At 35.0% G+C, this 24593-nt stretch overlaps 1 protein-coding gene across 2 annotated transcripts in view; it reads right to left on the bottom strand.

Annotated features, from left to right (window-relative positions):
- Window positions 1-1285: 1285 nt before the first annotated feature.
- The window catches only part of SMC3 (structural maintenance of chromosomes 3), a 38179-nt gene continuing 14871 nt past the window's right edge, over window positions 1286-24593 (bottom strand). For both annotated transcript variants that reach the window (XM_035028840.1, XM_035028842.1), the window contains 22 exons: window positions 23844-23961; window positions 22131-22306; window positions 21277-21357; window positions 20877-21041; window positions 20458-20579; window positions 19047-19260; window positions 16522-16625; window positions 15727-15826; window positions 15150-15310; window positions 14665-14806; window positions 12081-12231; window positions 9753-9905; window positions 7972-8123; window positions 7042-7200; window positions 6136-6243; window positions 5178-5286; window positions 4394-4641; window positions 4095-4307; window positions 3561-3752; window positions 3232-3409; window positions 2281-2387; window positions 1286-1692 (listed from right to left, as the gene is read on the bottom strand). In XM_035028840.1, the coding sequence (XP_034884731.1) occupies window positions 1621-1692; window positions 2281-2387; window positions 3232-3409; window positions 3561-3752; window positions 4095-4307; window positions 4394-4641; window positions 5178-5286; window positions 6136-6243; window positions 7042-7200; window positions 7972-8123; window positions 9753-9905; window positions 12081-12231; window positions 14665-14806; window positions 15150-15310; window positions 15727-15826; window positions 16522-16625; window positions 19047-19260; window positions 20458-20579; window positions 20877-21041; window positions 21277-21357; window positions 22131-22306; window positions 23844-23961 (3225 nt within the window). In that variant the 3' untranslated portion in view covers window positions 1286-1620. The remainder of the gene's footprint in view (window positions 1693-2280; window positions 2388-3231; window positions 3410-3560; window positions 3753-4094; window positions 4308-4393; window positions 4642-5177; window positions 5287-6135; window positions 6244-7041; window positions 7201-7971; window positions 8124-9752; window positions 9906-12080; window positions 12232-14664; window positions 14807-15149; window positions 15311-15726; window positions 15827-16521; window positions 16626-19046; window positions 19261-20457; window positions 20580-20876; window positions 21042-21276; window positions 21358-22130; window positions 22307-23843; window positions 23962-24593) is intronic.

Below are 24593 nucleotides of genomic sequence, written 5' to 3'. Positions count from 1 at the left end.
AATGGTGCAACTCCTTTGGGAAATTTTGGCAGTTCCTGGGGTGCCTGGCTGGCTCAGTCACAAGAGCATGAGAGACTCTTGACCTTGCAGTCATGAGTTTGAGCCCCATGTTGGGTGTAGAGATTACTTAAATAAACTTAAAAAAAAAATTTTTTTTAAAAAGTTTGGCAGTCCTGAAAATGTGAAAAAGTTACCATATGATCAACAATTCCAATCCAAGAAAAATGACAACACATATCCACACAAAAACTTGTTCATGAATGTTCATAGCAGTGTTATTTATAATACTCAAAAGTGAGAACAAGCCAAGTGTCCAACTAATGGTTGGATAAACAAACCACAGTATATATTCCGACAACGGGATATCACTCAGCAATAAAAAAGAATGAATTATGGTATGTGCTACAACATGGATGAGCCTTAAAAACATGCTGAGACAAGTCAGTCACAAAAGGCCCCACACTGTAAGATTCTATTTATATGAAATGTCCAGAACAGGCAAATCCACAGTATGAGACACAAACTAGATTTATGGCTGCCAAGGGATGAGGGAGGCGGGAGATACAGAGTGAATGCTAACAGGTACAGGGGTTTCTTTTTGGGGTAATGAAAATGTTCTAAAATTAGACTGTAGAGATGGTTTCACAATTCTGTGTATATACTAAAAAAGTACTGAATTGCGTAATTTTAATATGTGGATATTATCGTCTATGAATTAAATCTCAATAAAGTGATTTAATAAACATAATAAACAAAAAACAAAGACCTCATCTGAGGGGGAAAAAAAAGTTTCAACAATTAAGTTTTCTAAACTTTTAATCAGAAAAACAAGGAAACTTTATGACTCAATTTTTTGGCTTAGTGTTCTTAGCTACTCTTAAAACTATCTTCCTAAATTCTAATAAATACACTGCTCTCTTAAATTAAAAACTATTTTTAAAGAACCATTACAATGAGTTAAAGCCAGGGTTCTAATCCTCACCAAGGGTCATAATCACCTGGGGGAACTTAAGAACTAGCAACAACCAGAACCCCACTCCATAAAGATTTTGATTCAACTGGTCTAGGGAAATACACCAGCAGTTTAAAGCTCCCCCAACATGGATTTAAGCATGCAGCCAGGACTGGGAATCGCGGATGTATTTCAAAAGAATGTGAAGCCACGTTTAAAGAATCTTTTTAGGTAAAGGCAGACCTTTCTTAGGCAAAACAAAAAGCAGATATTTAAGAAAAATTTGTTTCTAATCATACAACTATAAATAAAAAGCCACATAAAATACTAAAGTAGTCATAAACCAATTATTTAATTGAAGCTATAAAAAAGAGGCAATATAATTGATAAAATAATTAGGAAAGAATATTTAGCATGTTTCAAAAGATTTAAAACAGGAGCAGGACACTTTACAAAAAGTTGTGTGGGAAATAAAATTCTTAAACTATAAGTAGAAATGTAACATTACAGAGTATCTTATAAAATACAATGACAGAAATATAAAAGGACTATGTATGCTCTAAGTCTGAAAACTATTAGTAGTGACTACATATTTAAATGTACAGTTCCTGGGTATGAGATTCATATTACTATACACAACTTCCAAACCAGTGGACAATATTTTCCGTTTAACCATGAGTAGTATCATCTTCTACAAAGTCTTTGGCCATCTCTGCTGTGATCACGTCAATATGACTAACCTGAAGAAAAAATGTTAAAAACTGTGTTAAACCTTAAAAAAATATCAGTGTTCTCACTGTTCAGAGTAATATTTTAAAAATATGGCCTCTCACCTATAAATTTTACATATCAAGTCAAATGAGTCTAAAACACTGATGGATAAGACCTTTATAATGTTGTTTGTCGAAAGCATGAGTTGAAAAATTTTCTGCATTTTAGAACTCTGAAGATCTGGGTAAGTACTAACGTCTAATTATCAAATCATGTTTTTTCAGTTTTTATTATTTTGCTATTTCAAAGAATCTTAAGGCTGAAGACATCAGGAAGAGATGTGTGGCCCAGCCAAATAGAAATGACCGTATATAACTTAAAGACTGTGCACTACAGGATATTGTCTCTTAATGCCAATGAAAATAAAACCAATGCAACGAATGCCACAAAAACTAAACTTCACAGGTATTTGAAAGAAAAGTTTTTTTTTTTTTTTACAAACTCGTAAGATAAGCAACAAATTTCTAAGTTTTCCTTTATGATTTAAGTAACATAAAACAAGAATTTGACAAATACAATACAAACTTAAACTCAATGTAAAAAAAATTTTTTTTTACCTTATTTCTAAACTTTACACCATAGAATTTGTCAGCTGACTCAAGCAGTTCAGGCCTAAAAGTAGTTGTAATAAATTGTGCATGTACAGCAAGTTCCATAATCATATCTATAAAAAGAAATAGTTAATAAAACCATTTTCTGAGTAGATCTGAACATTTAAAAAGCAACTATCTTCACTCTTACCTAAAATTCAAAACAGCCTGTGACTTTATTTTTCATGCATATATGCAAAATTACCAACTTACTCTCTTACATTAGGGATAGATCTTTTACCCAGTATCTTAAAGTTACAGAATATGAAGTAGTGGCTACTCAACTCATAACACAGCATTAAAATTGTCAGAGCAAAACAACTTTTCTCACACACAAAACAAGAACAACCTACTCCTGCTACCCACGTCCCCAAAGATCTTTTGAATTTACTAAAGATCAAATATAGATTCTTTATTTATTTTTAAAGATTTTATTTATCTTTAGAGAGAGAGCATGAGTAGTGGGGGAGAGGCAGAGGGAGAAGCAGGCTCCCTGCTGAGCAGGGAACCCCACTCAGGGCTTGATCCCAGGACTCTGGGATCATGACCTGAGCCGAAGGCAGATGCTTAACTGACTGAGCCACCCAGACATCCCCAAATATAGATTCTTTAAATACAGAATCAACATTTAATGTCAGGGGTTATTCAAATATTGAGAAAAGCAAGTTTTAAAAAGAGAGACTTCTGTGTAAAAGTTTAACTGAAGGATTTTCAATTGACAAACACATCGACCTCTCACAGAATTAAGCTTTGTAGTCTAATACTAAATTCTAAAAAACTTACTAAAAGAAATTTTAATTATAGAATATACACCCTGTCTAGTTCCCCCAAATATCTTAGGCAACAAGAATTCACTACCAAAGAGGCAAGTTATCGTTTTTAAGCAAGTTCTCATCGTTAAGTACAAACCCAAACTACCTGACACAGCCTTTCTGTGCTGGGCATCCAGAGCCTGGTCAATTTCATCAAACAGGTAAAAAGGAGCTGGGTCACATTTCTGAATAGCAAAAATCAGAGCAAGAGCTACCAAGGATTTCTGTCCACCAGAAAGCTGTTGCATTTCTCTCATTTCACCCTGTTTTCCTGTAAATGACACCTAAGAGAACATTTAACTGAGTTAATACCCAAAAGGGGTAGAATCACCATCACCTCTTAAATCACATACAGTGCACCAATTTAATTTGTAAAATATTCTACAAATGCCACTACGGTAATACTGGGGAAAATTGGATATAAAGGTATTTTACCCTAATTCCAACTCCAGTGAACTGGTCAACTGATGGGACACTGCTTTGTGACCCAGAACCCCTCTCACTTTCACCACTTCCTTCTCCTTCATCCTGAGACTGACTGCCCTCCACATCTCCTTTCTTCATCACCAAAGTAGCTTTGCCACCAGGTACCAACTTCTGGAATACTTCACTGAAGTTCTTGGATACCTTTAAAAAGAATGAATGAACGAACAAATGAATAAACTACGTGGTGATTCAAATATAAATTCTGCTTAGGTGGCACTGCACGTATTATTTCTTAAGGCAAAGACAAATATTTAAAAGCAATCACAAACATTTTAACCAGAGCAACAGACTGAATCCTTTTAAGAGCTGTGTAGGATATTCTAATTAGTGTGTTAGAAAACTATATGCTGGATTTGTTCACTTGTATTAGATCCAACTATCAGTGGGGGAAAAAACTTAAAAACCTTTACAAATTGAGTAATAAACTGAATAACAGCTGAAGCTTTTATCTTGTGTATGCAGTAAATACAAACAGAAACATACCTGCTTGAAAGTTAACTGAATAGCTTCATATTTTCGAAGTTCAAGTACATTCATCAGTTCCATGATTGATTTGTACCCCCTATCCAACTCTTCTTGTCGTTTTATTAACTTTTCTTTCTGCTCAGAGAAATTTACAAACTGATCTAAAGCTTTTTTGTTAACATGGCTGTACTTCTTCAATTCTGTGTTGCACTGCTCAAGTTTTCGAAACAACTACAAAGAGAAAAATAAATGTATAAATAAATTCACATGAAGAGAAATTTGCAATAAGATTTCAAATTTAAAACTACACAATATACCTGTTTGAGGCTCAGTGTCTGGTACTTTTCAAATGCTTCCTGGGGAAGTGATCCAAGTTCTCGAATTTTCTTCATACACTCTTCTTTCTTCTTCAGTAGCATGCCTTGTCGATTTGTCATCTTTTCTAGTTCTTTAGTATCATGATTTATAGCATCCATGTGTTCTTTTTCCATATTTTTCCAGCGTTCCATACTCTTCTGAAGCTCCTTAATTCCAGCTTCTGTCTTATCAATGGAATTGTCCAAATCTAAAATAGGGGGAAAAAAACAAATTAAGCCATAATGCCTATTTTAAAGCTAGAGTACTATTTGATTGAAGATTTTAATGGCCAAATCGATCAAAATAAATAGGTTTTAGGTTTTTTCTCTTTGTTTAAATTGTACTGTGTAAATCCATGAAACATTTAATTCAGGACAAAAATAAGAGTGTACATTAGTCAAGTATATATTTCTCATTAAATGTTTATAAAAAATTTAAAAAATTTTCTTCTCAGCAACTAGGTGATAAACTTCAGCTATTTCACATTTTTGGAAACAAAATTAATAATTATGGTCTCTCATAAAATTGTCACAAACATTTCAACAAAACAAAGGTTACTATTTATAATCAACCCACTAAACTCCATTCACCATAAATTATTTATGGTGATGGAAAACACACAAAATCATTAGTGCATGCTTTTGCCTATTTGGGTATTTCATTTTGTAGTAAACAATTTTATCAAATAAATAAGCTAACTTTTAACAAAATACAAAAAAAAATTTTTACTAAACAAAAATTCACCTTCTGATCGTGCCATAGTATCTTTTACTCTTTTATTGATTGCTTCAAGTTCTGAGGTTGTAGCAGTGAGAACAGTACCCCCTTCTGTCTCTCTCAGTTCATTAAGTTCCTGCAAGATAAAAGAAACTTAAGATCATTAAACCACAGAATATGAATTTTGTTAGTTTCAAAATAATTACATCAACAGTTTCCAATAACTGTTACTTTTTTTGCATTAATATATAAAAATTTAATCATCCAATTGTTGATATACATTTGTACGGTTTTTAGTTTTTGACTATTATAAATAATGCTATGAATATTCTTGTCTTTTTAATCAACCTCAATGAAGTATAATTTACATCCAATAAAATGAGCCAATTTTAAGTGCAGAGCTCAGTGAGCTGTGATAATGTATATACCCACATAAGTACCACTACAATGAAGATACAGTTTTTCATTAAACCAAGAAGCTCCCCTGTACCCTCTATAATCAGTTCCCTCTACTCATGGCCCCAGAAAACTATCATTCTGCTTTCTATTGCTAAAGATTACTTTCCCCAATAGCTGTTATTTTGAATAAGCATTCAAGAGAGATAGAAAGTACACTCTGTATAATTGCAAATAGTTAAAGTATCCATTAAAGGGGGAAAAAAAGGTAACGATATAGTAACTAGAAAATTTCTCAGCGACTGACTATACTGAGAAAACATTAGTTACTAACACTTACTGAGTACCTAGAATGGGCCAGGATAATCATACAAAACAGGTTTTACTGTTATGCTCATTTTTCACAAGAGGCCACTGAGGCTTAGGAATAATACATTACTTGCAAAAGATCGTACACTAGATGGCAGTGCCAGAACTCCAACTCAGAGTATGTGCTTTCTGTCCCCAAAGCCCATGCTATCAAAGCCACTCGTGTTTAAGTTCTTTCAAAAGGTTATGGTCATCAACAAACCCCCAAAAAAGAACATACCTGTTCTACTTGGTCCAAGCGTTTCCTCAAATTCTCATTTAGGTATGTCTCTACTCGAGTAATGATACCTTCTAATTTAATTCTTTCATTCAGCAACTGTCTGTTTTCCTAGAAGAAAAGAAAATTATTTGTCTACATAGGCACGCACATTTCACACACAGGAATGCTGTTAATCTGCTGTCCTCTCCATTACTTGTGTTCAAAGGACCTGTAATAGAAAGCCCTATATTTTCTTCATTTTCTGTCTTACCTATTCAGAATGCTCAGTTTGTGTGCTTGGTTCTTTTTATAAGACATCCTGCCAAAATATTTATCTACTTTTCATTTTTTGGACTTAGTATTTACGTCTCTGTAATACAAAAATCAAATGTTTAACCAAGGGGTGTCTGGGTGGCTCAGTCCGTTTAGCATCCAACTCTTGATTTTGGCTCATGTCATGATCTCAGGGTCCTGGGATTGAGACACAGGTCAGGCTCTATGCTCAGCATGGAGTCTGCTTGACCCTCTCCCCCTGACTCCTCCTCCCACTCGTGCTCTAATAAACAAAATCTTTAAAAAAAAGTTTAATCAAAAACAGTGTTAATTATATAAAGGCAGTCAGATCAAAAGAGACAGCAAAGCTAACAAGCTCAAGCTCAATCTTACTACTAATAAAAGTGCATTAAATAAGATGAAGAAAATAAAGACTTCTTGTATAATCCTAACATACCCAGAATGGTTTAGAAAAACTTACTTACTCTTACAGGTATGAGAAGTTCAAGTCTCATTTTTCTATTTTCTCAAAGTTCCCTTCTTTTGCATTCCCTTAGTAGCAAGAAACTTTTTACAACAGCCAATTATACTTTTACAACAGCCAATTATAAACTTTTTACAACAGCCAATTATACTTATATAAATTGTACTTGCCTGCTGAAGTTGACGAATTTCATCATTCAGTGCATCTACTCTCTTCTGATCTTCCAGACTAAGTTGTGAAAGCAAATCAGTTCCCAGTTCTGCTTTCAACGATTCTCTGGTGGACTCCATAGCATGCAAACTTGCCTCCAAACTTTGTAAGCTACGTTGCTATGTGACAGATCATCCATTTATTAATAAAGGTATTAGTCACTGCATTACTTATTAATAGTGAAAAATTGAGAACAATCTATATTTGATATTAAAGTGAACTGAATCATATCAACTCAAGTAACTATTAGGTATCCACTTAATTTGATAATTATAACTAAATAGCAGTAAGAAAAATACTTATGATACAATACTATCAGGGTATATGGGACCAATCATATTCCATGACTGAATCATATAAAAATCTTCTTACATATTAAATATTAATAAGAACAAAAAGAAAAAACTGCTAGAATGTGTTAGGGTGGTACAGTTGGACAATTAAAAACTATTATTTTAGTACTACTGATGAACTAAACAGTTTTTGTCAAAGCTTATGAGACTAACGTGTTATTACTTTTAATTTAGCAGTAATAGTTTGGCTTCTACCCTGTTTAGTAGAATTTGGATAAAATATTCAAACAACTCCATAAATAGTGCTTAACAGACAAAAATGATTACTAACAAATTAACGATCATCAGAAAATACTATTATGCTATAGCTCAAAATGCCTACTTGTTCACTGAAGCTGGACAATCTGAATGCGGACTACAAAATGAGACTTTGGGTACCCATGGGTGTAAGTGCAGTATAGATAGGGGAAGTCCAAAAGTACAGGTCTACAAAAAATGGAACATATAAACTCCAGATAATAACCTATGTAATATATGGTCCATCCCAATTCTAAATAATTAAAATAGATCTGTAACAAAAGGGACATACTTACGAACCTTTGGCATAAAGGTTTTCTCTGACTGCTGCCTCTTCTCTTTTAACATCTTCATTTCTGATAATATGCTATCTCGAGATGCTTTAAATTTCCTTTGCTGGGTCTCTATCTGCTGCATTTGGTTCATCAACTGATCAATTTCATTATTAATCCATATACAAGGCTAAGGAAAATTCTCTCTAGTTCTTTTAAAAACATGTGTATCCCCTCCCTTTTCTTTACCTCCAAATAAAAGTTATTTCCTCAAATTTATGGACCATAACAATGCTAAATTAAATACTACACTGTATTATATCATAAAGAAGCTTAAAACATTTTACCCCACCATTCTCTCAAAATAACATATATTTTACTTAAAGCTATATAAAAAAATTCTTGGGAAACCCTAAGAGAATCTGAATGAGGTGTATGTTTTTTGTATCTTTTCAAGAAATATTTACTGTGTTATCTATTATCCTTAAAGCACTATAGAAGGTAGTTATGTATGAAGAGGAGGCCTTGTCCAATGTAGAAAAATAATACCACCTAGCTGGATTATCAAATACAGGAAGGTAGTTGATGTATGTTGTCAATATCCTCCTTTTTCTTATGTTTCCCAATGTTTTCTTTGCGCCAACATCTTGCCAAATTTGGGCAGTTCTAAATATGCTCTGCAGACCCCTGCAAAGTCAAAACTAACATGTTTATCTACCTTTTGCTCTGTGCTGCGGCTTGCACTGATGGAACAGAAGCTATAAACCCACTTAAAAAAAAAAATTGCCACTTTCAATTAAGAATATCCCAGGGGTGCCTGGGTGGCTCAGTCGGTTAAGTGTCTGCCTTCGGCTCAGGTCACAATCCCGTGGTCCTGGGATCAAGCCCCACGTCGGGCTCCCTGCTCAGTAGGGAGCCTGTTTTTCCCTCTCCCTCTCCTCCCCTGTTCCTGCTCTCTAGCTCACTATCTCCAAAAAAAAGGAAAGAAATCATTAAGAGTATTCCAATGACTCAGTAAAAATGGTTTTTCTTGATGCTTGAGTACCTATTAGGTAATCTTCACACCCAATGTGGGGCTTAAACTCATGACCCAGAAATCAAGAGTTGGATGCTCTACCGACTGAGCACAGTAGGTGCCCCTCAAGTATCTACATTTTTAAAATTGTGTGATGTAATTCAAAGTACACATAAAACACCTTTGCCTTATACCAAAGTACTGGGGTTAATTTAAGAAAATGCAGAGGTACAATGTTTCTGTTGTGAGCTAAACTAGCCACTCTTCATGGAACACCAGTTTTATCTGAAAGAAGTGAAGGTACTATGTTTACTAAGACTTGGATTTTGATAGCCTTCGTCCACTAATACATCTGCACCAAATGACCTTGAAATAAAAATCTAATGCACATTTTTCAACCCCTGTGTTTAACTTCTATGCAGTAATGTGGCATTAGAGGCCCCAACCCTTCTTTGAAACACTAACCTCATTTTCTTTCTACAATGCTGACCAATCCTCCTCAGTTTCCTCTATAACTTTAAATTTTAGTGCACCTCAGGTTCTTTGCTCTCAGAAATAGACTGACTCACTGCTCTCAGCTTTAAATATTAACAGCTAAGGAAAGAATCAATATTACAAGAGTTTTTTCCTTGTCTTCAGAAGTTAACTTTTGACAACAATATAAACTCCCATGCTTAAATAAAAGTCAAATGTGGAATTTTTTCCCCACTGTATGAGAAAACACACTTAACATGTAAAAGATTACATATTTCAACCCAAACAGTTCTCCATCGTGGCACAAGACAAAAAGATATTTTCAATATTTCTGCGCAGGTTTTCATTGAGCTTTGCTTCAAGCTCACCTAGTTCTTCTTCTGCTTTTCTAACATCTTTTTGCAATTCAAGTCTAGACTTCCTTGTGTCATAATAACCTCCGGTTAGAGCACCCCGATGACTAACTTGGTCACCTATAAACAAAGCACAAGGAAGGTAGAAATTCTGTATAACAATTTCTTTATTCAGTGATAAACTGATTTATAATCAAACAACTAATTTAAAGGCTTTACCTATTTAATGAGAATTTAAAAGGATTTAAGCCACTCTGAGAAACTTCTGCTTTCCAACTGTTAAAATTTGCATTAAAAAAGGTGCCTTCTAGGTGAACCTGAACATCTGCCAGAAAGGAAGGAAGTGCTAAAGACCAACAGGGACAGGTCAAGAGGACACAGGACTTGGGAGTTTGGAATTCCACTGGCCATATTTGGGACAATGTGAACATCCACGATAATAATGGCAAGTCTTGAGAAGTTTTTTGAATGCTTTTAAAAGCACAGAGATGGGGTGCCTGGGTGGCTCCGTTGGTTAAGCATCCGACTCTTGATTGAAGCTCAGGTCATGATCTCAGGGTGTTAAGACTGAGCACTGTGTCAGGGTCTGCACTGAGCATGGAGCCTGCTTGAGAGTCTCTCTCTTCCTCTCTCCCCACCCCTGCTAGCTCTCTTTCTCTTAAAAAAAAAACAGAAGCCTTGAAAGAATTTAAGAATCACCATTTGGAAACCCCCAGTGTATTGAGTCAAACCACTGGTAAAAAAATTGTTGGGGTGGGGTGCTTGGGTGGCTCAAATGGTTAAGTGTCTGCCTTCATCTCAGATCACGATCCCAGGGTCCTGGGATCAAACCCCACATTGGGCTCCTGGCTCAGCGGGGAGTCTGCTTCTCTCTCTCCCTCTGCCTCTCCCCTGCTCATGCTCCCTCTAGCTCTCTGTCTCAAATGAGTAAAAAATCTTAAAAAAAACCCCAAAGTTGTTGGGGAACCTGATATTCATGTTTTCTTAAAGCATAGTCCCACATATCACTTATTAATTACGAAGAGGAAAGGACACCTTTACAACTGAGAGATTGCTACTGGTCAAACTTAGCACCACTAACAGTGGGACACATTGTGTGATGCAGTAAGAATATACATCACTCATGCCAAGAATGTTTAAACTGAATCTCACGATGAGGAAGCAGTAGGACAAATCCAGAAAATGGGACATTCTATGAGAAAGTCAATTTCCTGAGGGTGGGAAGGAACAGGAGCTGTCCTATATTGAAAGAATCCAAAGAGACGACATTGCATGTATCCTTGATCAGATCCTGGACAGAAAAATATTTTGGGACAACTGGGAAAATTTTAATGTACTTTTTAAATGATGGTATTACTGGGTTATGTTAAATTACTTAGGTGTAAAAACTAATAATGTAATGTATGGGGATTAACAGAAGAATAAAAAATAAATAAATAAATAGAAAAAAAAAACAAACAATACATGCTTAACTTTTAGAAATAAAGCATCATAATTTTTATAACTTATTCTCAGAGGTAGTTCAAAACAGCAAAAAAATTATCTATAAAGATAAAGCTAGGGGGGTGTGTTACCTTCTTTCATCAACAAATAAATTATAAAGAAAAGAAAAAATTGAAAAATGAGAGTAGGTGAACTTATATACCAAAGGTTCTTAACCTAGACTCCATGGATAAAATTCAGGATATCCATGACTTAGGTAGGAAAAAAAATTTACATCTTTATTTTTATACTAACTTCAAAATGAAATTTAGCAAATCCTTCTGTTTTAACAAATAAGAATCACAGTGGTATTATCAGTACTTGTGTAACTGTTACCAAGAGAAATAACAGCTATTTTCTATCAGATTATATTTGTTGCAAATCTCAAAATATTGTTTACGTGTATCAGTAGTTCAAAGTTTTATTTATTAGACCCACTGCTAAATCTTGTTTTTGAATACCTTTAAGAATAAATTATTATGTCATATTTGAAAAAATATTGTGATTACCATGTCAATATGATTGGCTTCTTTTGTGATCCAAAGCATTTTATTTTATGCTCTTAAAAATATTTTGAGAAAGGGCTCATAGGCTTTACCAAAGAGCCAAAGGAGTCCACAGTGCAAAAAACGTTAAGAATCCCTACTACAGACCAAATGATTATACTTAAGAGACATCAACTAAATATAAAGTGTGGATCCTGTCTGGACTCAAACCATTTAAAAATGATAAAAAACTGGACATGAATTTTGAAATACTTTTAAAACTAAAATGGAATTTATCTGTTCAAAGCTAAGAATTACTATTACAAACCTTCCAGGGTAATGCAGTCCATAGTAAAAGCACGGGCTAGCTGAGTTGAAACTTCCATGCTACGACAAATAAGTGTTTTCCCAAACACATGTTTGAAAGCTTTGTCAAATCTGGGATTGTACCTCAATTTACTTATCATAGGAATCGCATCCTAAAAATGAATATTTTGTCAGGATAGAGATCACAACACAGTTAATTAAAACATGTTAGCAAAATTATGAATTACATCTTTATGAAATATAAACACAAATGCTTTCATTTTATTCTGAAGAAGTTAGAAAAATCACTCTACTGAAATATCATGGAAATTATGTTCATGTAATCATCCAAGTTTTCAAGAGCAGAGAAAAATGACAAAGAGTTTAGTAGCTGTGGAGTCAGACAGCTCAAGTTCAAATCCTAGTTCTGACACTCATCAGATATATGCTCTGGACAAGTTGCTTAACTTCTCCATTTAATAGTTACTTCATCTACAGAACTGCAGTAGCAGTACTTTCCTGATAAAGTTGTTAAGACTAGACTAGACCAGACAAACTAATAATATGTGAAACACATAGGATAGCATCTGTCACACAGAAGGGCTAAATAGGGGAGCCTGGGGGGCTCAGTCAGTTGAGCGTCTGACTTTTGATTTTGGATCAGGTCACGATCTCAGGGTTGTGAGATCAAGCCCCATGTAGGGCTCCAGGCTGGGCATGGGGCCTGCTTAAGATTCTCTCCCCCTCCCTCTCTCTCCCCCCACCTCCCACCTTCCTGCTCCCCCTGCTGGCTTGCACTCTTTCTAAAAATAAAAACATTAAAAAATTTTAAAAATGCTAAAAAAAATGTAAACTAATACTATTTCCTCAAAATGTTTTCATTTTATTATATGTATGTCTTAGGTATTCAGGAAAATATTTTTTACATAAAATTTTCCCTTTTTACATTCTTCTAATTCTTCTAAACTATTAGGAAAGGATTTTTCTAATTTTCAAATTAGGAAATATAACCTAAAACAGTGCAATAAATATGTTAAGCTTAAATCAGTAATTATAAAGAGAACACCAATGTAACTACCATGGAGGACAAGAAATCGAACACTGCTGACACTAAGAACTGTGCCCCTTTCCTAATCACATAGTGGTTACCTGTTGGAGGTGACCACTATCATAACTTTTGTGATAACCATTTCCTCGTACTTCTTTCAAATTCTATCATCTAAATTTAGTTTTGTCTTTATTTATTTATAAGATTTTTTTATTTACTTATTTTGGGAGAGTGGGGAGGGGCAGAGGGAGGAGAGAGAGAATCTCAAGCAGACACCCCGCTAAGCGTGGAGCCCAGTCTCAGCCAACGTGGGGCTCGGTCTCAGGACTATGAGGATCATGACCTGAGCTGAAATCAAGAGTAAGACGCTTAACCAACTGAGCCACCCAGGTGCCCCTGTCTGTGTATTTAAAGGGAACCATACTATATGCATTCTTTTTTTTTTTTTAAAGATTTATTTATTTATTTATTTCAGAGAGAGAGAGCATGAGAGGGGAGAAGGTCAGAGGGAGAAGCAGACTCCCTGCTGAGCAGGGAGCCTGATGCGGGACTCGATCCTGGGACTCCAGCCAGGATCATGACCTGAGCTGAAGGCAGTCGCTTAACCAACTGAGCCACCCAGGCGCCCCACTACATGCATTCTTGAGTCTTGCTTCATTCACAGCATCACATCTGTGATTACATTTTCCTCCCCAAAACTTCAAGGATAATTTATAGATTTAAAAGAAGAAAAAGGTGGACCCTTTAAAGCAGCTTTTAAGATTCTCACTGTACCAGGAGCACCTGGGTGGCTCAGTTGGTTAAGGATCTGCCTTCGGCTCAGGTCATGATCCAGAGGTCCTGGGATCAAGCTCCGCGTGGGGTTCCCTGCTCGGGGTGGGGGGGGGAGTCTGTGTCTCCTTCTCCCTTTGCCCCTCCTCCCTCTCGTGCTAATAAATAAATAAAATCTTAAAAAAAAAAAAAAAGATTCTCACTGTTCCACTTAAATTCTTACCATTATCATAGAGTTTCAGCTCTAACCTTAGACTAGGATAGTAAAATAGTTGCTAATACCATCAACATTCTGAAACCAAACGCCTCAAAGCAATTACATTTTTCTCAAGAACACTGTCTGAGGAATATTCTTAATCCATTTAAACATATACCAGCAAGTAACAAAAGCAACATTGTTTTCAGGGCCTATTATCTTACTAAACATTTTTATTTAATTTATAAGCCATTTAAAAAGTATATTCAAAAAACTTAAAAAAAATTTACTTCAAATGACAGTTCCTTAGGGATTTCTTCTCCTTAATTTTGTCACCCTGGGATAATCTCTCAAAGTATCCTGTACTTATGTATTTTAACACTTTACACATTTGCAGTGATTTGTTTCATGTGTCGCCTGTGACCTGTCTCCCTTCCCATCCCTACCCAGTAGTGACTATGCTGTAACAGAAGCATGTTTATCTCACAGACCAGTGAATCCTAACGTACAGTGCCGTGCACTAGTATGTGCTAACCACAAGAAGAAATAACCTACTGAAAGAAAGATAGACCTTCACACACACCAACTCACATTGGTTTCAGGATAGGCAGTATCCCTGACATCTAACTTGTTAAGAGGAAGAAAAGTGACCTCTCCAGGAAGATTCATTTTATTAAACTCCATCAAAATCTTTGTGCTGACTTCATCTGAATCAACAATATGATAAAATAACCTGCATGTAAACAAAACAAGACACATCTTTATTGCTAGACTTTAAAGTGCTATAAACATTTAGGCAAACAATTCACTTTTTTTTCTATGCAACCCAATTTGTACTGAGGTAGGGTGGGAGGGAAACTACTTAGAAAATTCCAATGAGGAGAAGGAGAGGAAGCCCCAAAAGGGATAGTTCTAGCTTCTACAGTTAGGAATACTTAACATGTACATCTTTAAAAAATTAAATAAGCAACTAGGATAAAAGAAGGTAGTGGGAGACAGATTATACTAAAATTCCAAAAAGCTTATTCTTATTCCTTCTTTCCTTCAAAAATTCAAAATACCAAACAAAACTTTACCTGTTGCCAGCAGTGACTTCCACGCATGTGTAGAAAGCAGGCTCACATTCGAAGTTATTCATCACGATGCCGTGATAGCCATTTTGAACATGCTGGTTTATTCCTTTCCTACGAAAGTGGTCCAGTACTTTGTTTATGCTGTCTATTCCATTTAAAATAGCCTGTCAAATTGTCAGAGATGAAAAATATTAAAATAATATTTCTAGTGGCACTCCTGCTGGTAAGAAACAAATCCATTACTTTATACATTAAAAAATACTTCAGAGATTAAACATCCTCCCCAATGCCACATCACCCCCTTGAAAAATGCCAATTACATGAAACACTTTATTATGGGTTCTGTTCTGACACTAACATTAAAAATGGGACTCTTCATCTAAAAATCAAAAGTGTTATCATTAATGCATGGGTTGTAGTAACGCTGCTTAAACAAGATCCATCATTTCAAATTTATAGGACAAGTGATTTACACTCTTATTTATCACCTGAAACCAAGGACTTACAGCTTGAAAACTAACAAATTCTTGTGTAATAACTGGCTCAATGTAAACTGAAGTAATGAAAAGAACCTGCTCACCTTTCCTGTTGCTGCTCTAAGAAGTTGCTGTTTCTTTTCAAGATCTTCTCTTTTAGCAGCGAGTGCTTGCTGTTCTGCATTCTCCTCTCTCCACAAGTAACTAATCAATAAAAATTAGACTGTCTTTAATTTTAAAAGCATTAAGATGCACCAACAGTATATAGTTTAAGATAAAATACTGAAAAAAATATCAAATTTGAATAGTTCATTTACAACTTCTTAAGATTTTTAAAAAGATTTATTTGAGAGAGTGAGCAAGCATGCACACGTCTGGGGGAGGTGAAGCAGACCTCCCCACTGAGCAGGAAGCCCAGCTCGGGGCTCAGTCCCAGGACACCGAGATCATGACCTGAGCCAAAGGCAAACGCTTAACCGACTGAGCCACCCAGGAGCCCCAACATTTTCTTCAAATAATTTCTACACCCAAAGTGGGGCTTGAACTCACAACCCCAAGATCAAGAGTTGCATATGCTCCACCAACTGAGCCAGCCAGGTACCCCTAGCTCATTTATAACTTAAAGACCATTTAACAGCTAGTAATTAGTGTTACTCAAAAAAAATTAAGGCATCGGGACAACTGCTGGCTCAGTCATTAAGCATCTGCCTTTGGCTCAGGTCATGATCCCAGGGTCCCGGGACTGAGCCCCGCATCGGGCTCCCTGCTCCACGGGAAGCCTGCTTCTCCCTCTCCCACTCCCCCTGCTTGTGTTCCCTCTCTCGCTGTGTCTCTCTCTGTCAAATAAATAAATCTTAAAAAAAAAAAAAAAATTAAGGCATATTTTAGTCTATACTAACTTTCTTTCACTTTGTAATTCATCTTTCTTATTTTTTACTTCGTAGTATTTTCTGTCCAGTTCTTCTACTCGAGCTTTGACTTCATTAAGATCCTGATCCAGTTTCTATGGAAATAAAAATAATTTAAACTTAAAATACAATTTCATGCAAACTAGTCCATAGTAAGAGCAAGATCAGTAGTTGCTAGGGGAAGAAGGAAGGGGAAACATTTTGGGGTGATGAACAGGCTTGTTATCTTAAGCGTGGTCATGATTTCACAGATGCACTCATATGTCAAAACTTATCAAATGATACATTTTAAACACATGCAATTTATCGTTATGTCAACTGTACCTTAATAAAGCTATTAAAAAATTCAATTCTAACTTTTTAAAAATGCCTTTAGGCAAAAGAACACATCAAGAGAAAACATAAACCATAAAATGAATTACTCTATAAAATACTGCTAAAATAGAATTTACTCACTAATAATCTAAACCTTTCTACTAGAATTTTAGAAGAAAACAATACATTCACACCAATCTCAAAATACTGCTCAATAGTTTTCACACCACTCCCTCACACACATACGATAGAGAATTATACTAAGCAGCAAAAGGCCATTCTACATAATTCAGTCAGCACTATAAAATCATCTCTATCCAGTATAAAGGACAGACTTCACCAGTGGAAGGTGTAGCTGAAATACTGCAAATATAATGAAGTTCAAGCTTGAGAAAGAATGAATAAAAACTACTGAAAAATCTTGGCTCTTCACCAGGCTGTTTCAAAAAGAGCATTTGTTGAGGTTTCCATGAACTCATGACAAACACATTTTCTTTCTTTTAGGAAAGGACATGTAGCTATCACAGCTGAAACTATATTAATTTCCAAATAACTACCTGGGATCAACCTGTGTTTTCCACTCCCTCCATAAAATATCCTGACCAAAGCACACTGGACTCTAGAGGCTATGAGGCTACTGTCTATTACTCCTGGTCACTTTTCTACCAGTTATTTATGATTACAGAGCCAGTGGGTTTGCTCCCCACTCTGTTTTCATTTATGCTGTGATTACATTAAATATTAAACAGAATATGAAGACAAAAAAAGAGCTGTTTCTTTAAAAACCTGATTTAGTTCTGGATACACTCAATGGTGACACACTAAAAATTGGATTAAATGGGGAAATTAACTCTAAAAGATCGAAAAATAACATAATACATAAACACATATAGTAGTATGTATTTTATAATAAAAAATCATAATTCAAAATGTCAAATCACAAAGTTAAAGACTAGAAAACTGGTCCAGATTACAAGATAACAGAAATATGACAACTAAATGCAATACATGATCCTAGATTGAATCCTGAATTCTGTTTTCATCCAGCTTTAAGGAGAACTGTATTTATATATGTGGCTCCTAACAAAATAGTCTCCTGAGAACTCCCAAACACTACTCATACTCAAAAGAAACATCTTGGGCTCTACATGAAAAGACTGGTATGTACTCTGGTGGGGGGATGTTGATAATGGGGGAGCCTATGCATTTGTGGTGATAGGAGGTATATGGGAAACCTCTGTACCTTCCTCCCAATTTTGCTATGAACCCAAAACTACTCTAAAAAATGGTCTTAAAAAAAGACTGGTACATGAGCAAACATTTATCTTTTTAAGCAAAATACTTACAATATATATAAATATATGTATGTTTACATGTGTATCAACACAAATACTATTACATATAAAATTTAATATACACACATACATATATGAAGATTTTATGCATTTAGTGACTTTGATATAAACCAGTAACCAACTGGTACAGATCTCATGAGGTAAGAGGATTCCTCTGTGTAGGTACATATATAACTTCCTCACCCTACACTTGTCCTACATAATCCCTTCTCATCACTTCTATCATCTTATATACAGCCACACGTAACACTTCACAAAGCATTTTCCCCCTTTCTCATTTTAAATAACATGAGATCTTTCTTATTCTGGAAGTGATTTTATCTTCTACTTCAATTTTTAAGAAAATGCTACTAAACATGCACAGTACATAATGTTTTATTCATTTAGAAAATCTTATAAAATCACCACTGCCTTAACCAACAAAAAATATATTCTGCAGTAAGTTATTAAATTGACAGAGAATTGTAAAAGACTGTAAAAATGGGAAAAAAATTAAATTAGTTACTCTGAAATTATATTTTAGACTTGTTTATCACATTAAAATTAAGGGTAGTTCAGGAACATTCTACCAATTCATAAAAATATATTTTAAAATATACTCAATCTACATGAACACTCACAGATATGGAAAAAATCTTCCTTGAAAACGAAAACTACCATATAAATATTAATGTATACGTGTAAATATTATGTATATAAATATTAAATTGTGCTGGTCTTTTCTAAATAAGTACCTGTTTCATATATTTTAAGAGTAGCAGTGTACTGTTCAAAAATAAAACTTAAATAGGTAAAATGTACATGTCTTCTGAAAAATTTTCACAAAGCAGCTATAAAAGTTCTTACGTTATACTGCTCCAGGTTTTTCTCTTTATTTGCCTCAGTGTCCTCCAAATCCTTATGGATAGCAGCAATCTGTCTTTTCTTGTCATTAATAGCCTGATCTAAAGACTTGAGTTCCTTTTTAATCCATTTATCCCTTTCTTCCTTTGATGTAAACTGGCTTCCTCGACCCTGCTTTGCATAAAGATCTGTTCTTTCCTGGGTAGCTTGGGCCAATCTATATAAGACAGAAGAAAAGAATGGATTAAAAAGGAGAAAATAAGCAAGTTTAACTACAATCGATATGTCAAGAACACAGAGATAAGTCATTTTCAAAATTCCATAAAAAAATATAGAAAGCAACTGGTATCTAATAGAGCTCCTTGGGCTAATACTATATAAATTTCATTTTGAAAAGTCACAGTTAAAGTCATGTGAAACAGCCCATATCCTAAGGATTTTGGGCAATGTCTTTACTCCAGTTCTGGGTTAGTCAGTAAAGCTAGAGACAATTCTAATATCCTATCTCAGGAATTTTCAAACTCTCTTTAACTATATAAACATTTCTGGGGCGCCTGGGTGGCTCAGTTGTTAAGCGGCTGCCTTTGGCTCAGGTCATGATCCCAGGGTCCTGGGATCGAGCACCGCATCGGGCTCCCTGCTCGGCGGGGAGCCTGCTTCTCCCTCTCCCACTCCCCCTGCTTGTGTTCCCTCTCTCGCTGTCTCTCTCTCTCTGTCAAATAAATAAATAAAAAATCTTAAAAAAAAAAAACAAAAACTATATAAACATTTCTAATTCCTTATAATAAAAGACCATCAACGTTAAAAGGCAAGAGAAAGACAAAGAAAATATTTACAATACACAGAATACTAAAACAAATACAGGTTACAGACAACCTTATCAAAGAATAAGAAAAAAAGGGGCAAAGGAAATAAAGAATTCACTAAAAAAAATACTGGTGGCATAAAAACATAATAATGCACTAAACCATGAAATCAGCAAAAGTTGGCATGTTCAATCTACATATAGATACTAAAATGTCTAGATGCTAAAACAGCAATAAAAAAAGGAAATAGGATGAAACAGAGTAAGATGTCATGTGGGTAAAAAACAAAAAAACAAACCATCATCCATGTTTTTAAAAGCCCAACAACATCTAGGCAAGTTATTTATCTTAGGCACGTTATTTAACCTCCCAGAGCCTCAAGTATGAACTTACAGTGAGGATACTGTGAATCTCTTAGGGCTTCTAAGTGAAAAAAATGTACGTGATATGTATACAATAACGCTTGGCCCACAGTAGCTGTTTAACACAGGCTATTACTTTGAAATTGGATTTAACTTTTGCCCTTACTGTGTCTTAACTCATAACTATTTAGCTTTCACAGAGGAACTATGTAGAAGGTAGAAGTATTGGTGAAAGAAATCCCAGACCTAGCAATTCCTCGCTCTTCTTTTTCTTTCACACTGTTGAATTTAGGTTCTGTTTCTGCCAGTTCTTTCTGCTTTTCTTCTATTTTTTCAAGCAGCTTCTGCCTCTCTTTTAATAAGCGTTTCTGTAAATAAAGCAGGATAAGTAAAAATGCAACCTTAAAAATTTGTTTAAGTTTAGCATAAAATATTTTCTCATGACAAAAAAATTCATGAGAAAACTGATCCTGCAACACAAAACTAATTTTTAAATAAAAGAAACAAGGAGACAGTACTGAGTTGCTACTTAAGTGAAAATTATTTTAATGTGCCAGATCTTCTACAAAAATTTAAGCATGCACCCCTGTCACAGAAAGGATGGTCTTCTGTAATTCCTATTCAACTGAACACTTACGTCTTTCATTTTTAGCATTTTAACTTACCCTTTGTTCACTATTGCCTGCCAATTCATCTTGTAAATCCTTGGCTTTAAGCTCTAACTTAGTCCTCTGCTTAATTTGCTCTTGTCTTTCAGCGCTGAGCTGCTCCTTTTCTTCTTTCATAGCTGAAATTTTTGTTTTCAGTTCTCTAACTTGGCGCTCAATATCCTAGTCAAAAAGTATGAAATAGAAATGAGTCAGACAATTAGAAGTATAAAAGCAGAGTTTTTACACCATTAGTTCTGTCCCTTTTTCCTTCATTTACACTTTCAGTACTATTCTGTCTTTCCAATACTCAATCCCAATGACATGCATTTGAAGTTACCATTCCCTAATTCTGGTACAAAAGGATTTACTGTGCTCAAAAAATGTATGTTAACCCAAGCCTAGTTTATAATCTTACCTCCATCTTATCTCTTGCATCCTGCTGGGCATCTCTTAATTGTCTGGATTTTTCTCCACTAGTCTCTCGCTTAGCAGAAAGCTGGGGGGAACAAAAAGCTGTAATTTCTAACTCATTTTGTATTTTGTTTAATACTTCATAACATGTAGTAAAACTGTAAAATATCTGCTAAAACAAAATCATTCACCTGAAGTTTTTTTTAATTTTTAGTGGTTTTAAAGTAAAAAGCTCCTTTAGTTTTAAGTATTACTAAAAAGCCAAGAAAAAAATTCATGAAGTTTTTTATTATTAAGTAAACTCCACCCCCAACATGGGGCTTGAACTCATAACCCCGATATCAAGAGTCCCATGCTCCACTGACTGAGCCAGCCAGGCACCCCTTCATGAAGCTTTTAAAGGTGGCTTCCCTCATTTTGGTTTGCCTTGCACCACCACCTGATGACATTTCAGATAAAACTATAGCAGGACGATACAGGTCTAGGCATTTTCCTTGGAATAAATTGAAAGAACAAATTTACTGACCAATGATTTCATTAAGAGGTTTAAATTTTTTTTTTTATTTGACACAGAGAGAGATAGCAAGAGCAGGGACACAACAAGCAGGCGGAGTGGGCGAGGGAGAAGCAGGCTTCCCGCTGAGCAGGGAGCCCGATGTGGGGCTCGAGCCCAGGACCCTGGGATCATGACCTGAGCCGAAGGCAGACGCTTAACGACTGAGCCACCCAGGCGCCCAAGAGGTTTAAAATTTTTTTTAAGTTTCTATTTAAGAATCCCTGAAAAGTATAAATATAGAATGAGCTTAACCTAGTCATTAAATAAAATCACTCTGAATTTAAATAACAAAATTCTTTTACCTCATCAAGTTTAGCACGAGTCTCATTAAGTTCCTGGTTGTAAATGGTATATTCCAGGGCTCGTCTCATTTTATCCCATTTTTGATACTGAGCTAGTTCTTCCTTTTCTTCCTCTAAGGTATGTAATCTCTCTTCAATATATTTTAACAACTCATTGATTTTTTCCCGTTTGCCCTCTTAAAAAGAAATGAGAGAGGGGTGAAGGAGTTGAATAAAATTTTTATGTAAATAGTATCTATTCTCAAATATACCATGAGTTAAAATTAATCTTAAGAACTACAGCATTATAGAATAGTATGTGGTAACCAAATCTAAGATACTAAAATGACAAAATGCTTTATTATGAAAAGCATCAGAGAACGTTACACATGGTGACACTTTTTAAGTTTTTATTATTTTAGTCCATATATAATGTTATATCAGTTTCAGGTACACAGTACAGTGATTCCATAATTCGATACATTATACAATGCTCACTGTAAGTGTAGTTACCATCTTTCAGCACACAATGTTATTACAATATCATGGGCTATATTCCCTATACTGTACTTTTCATCTCTGTGACTTACTTTATACCTGAAAGTTTTTCCTCTTAATCCCTTTTACCTATTTTACCCATCTTTCCCCTGCACCACCACCCTGGCAACCACCAGGTGGTTCTCTGTATTTATGAGTCTGTTTTGTTTGCTTGGTTTTTTTAGATTCCAAATATTAGTGAAATCATGTATTTGCTTTTCTCTGACTTATTTCATCAGCATAATACCCTCTAGGTTCATCCATGTTGTCACAAATGGCAAGATCTCATTTTTTAAAAAGTGGCTACGTAGTACTCCATTGTATGCATATACCACTTCTTTATCCACTCGTCTATTGATGGACACCTAGGTTGCTTCTACCTCTTGGCTACTGTTAAGTAATACTGTAATAAACGTATGGGTGCATGTATCTTTTTGAACCAGTGTTCACTAATTCTTTTATTACATGTGGTTAAGGGCCTCAGTTTAAACTTCCTTTAAAGGCAACTGTGCCTTTCCACAATATTTTAAAAAACCCTACTAATATCATTGATGTCACTGATTTTCAACTTTTATAGTAATAGCATTATCTATAACTTCCATATACTGAACACCCACTATATTCCAATCATGGTGCTACTCTGCTCCTCTACTCACCACCATAAACTATGAAAAAGAATTTTACAGATGGAGAGGTTTTAGACCAGAGAGATCAAGTCACAGTGTCAGTTAATTATTAGTTATTAGTCAGATTTTGAACTCAAAACTGTCTGACTCTTAAGACATGACAGAACACAGAACTTGAAAAGCAAAGTAGGGTTTCCATAAATACATGTACTAAAGAAGATTCAAAGTTTTCCATTTACTTGCTCCTGAACAACTTAAAACCTAATGCCAGCTGACACTCCCAGCAATTTTGAGGACTGCATCCAATTCTGTTATCCTCACTAACAATGAGGACAGTGGAGGCACAAAATAGTTGACCTACAAAGGCATTATTATCTAACAGCAATTCTTTATTTAAAGAGAGAAATTTGAAATCTCAAAACTTAAAATGTCACAAACTAATTTTCTCTCCATTCAGTACATAGGCCAATTACCAAACAGTATACTGGTGAGAAAAGACAGAAGCCCTTTCAACTATAATAACACAATGAAAAAGTAATTCATAAAATATGGCAGAATCACACTTCTTTACCTGTTTCTTTCATTAAAGATATGCTTTCTTCTTTTCGTTCATCATATACTCTAGTACCAGCTACTTCTCTTAATAGTTTTAGTCTCTGAGAATCTGGTGCTGTGGCCATCTGGTTGATCTACAAATTTCAGAAAAATAATTATTATGTAGCTACAGATTGCTCTTTAAGAACTCTACCTTGAAAGAGTTTTCACATGCTAAGTTTTGAGTATCACGTCAAGAATGTAATTTGTGCAGTGCATATACCTACACACCTATATGTCCTTTATTTAAATGAAATTTATCAAATGAAAATCCAAATAGAATTGATACATTCATCAATCTAATTTATGAATAAAACTCTAAAAACAAACATCCCATCACCACACTTTTTCTCAGTCAACACTGTAAGTTGTATAAAAGATGAACTCCACTTGGAAAGAGCAAAGTATTTTTACAAGGCAGAAACTATAACTCTATATTTTTAAAAAGCTATAATGATACTATTAAAAATGTAACAGGGGCACCTGGGTGGCTCAGTTGCTTGAGCGTCCAACCCTTGGTTTTAGCTCAGGTCATGATCTCAGGGTTGTGAGATCAAGCCCTGAGTCCATCTCTGTGCTCAGTGCAGAGTCCGCTTGAGATTCTCTCCCTCTGTCCCTGCCCCCACTTGTGTGCACTCTCTCTAAAATAGAATCTAAATAAATAAATAAATAAATAAATAAATAAATAAATAAATATAACAAAAATGGTATGCATTATTATTACTTT

Source organism: Mirounga leonina, unplaced genomic scaffold, assembly GCF_011800145.1.
Source record: "Mirounga leonina isolate KUSES-001 unplaced genomic scaffold, KU_Mleo_1.0 Mir_114, whole genome shotgun sequence".
In the NCBI taxonomy this organism is placed as follows: Eukaryota; Metazoa; Chordata; class Mammalia; order Carnivora; family Phocidae; genus Mirounga; species Mirounga leonina.
The sequence above is the reverse complement of the archived record's forward strand: the minus strand, read 5'-3'. Positions and strand labels throughout refer to the sequence as shown.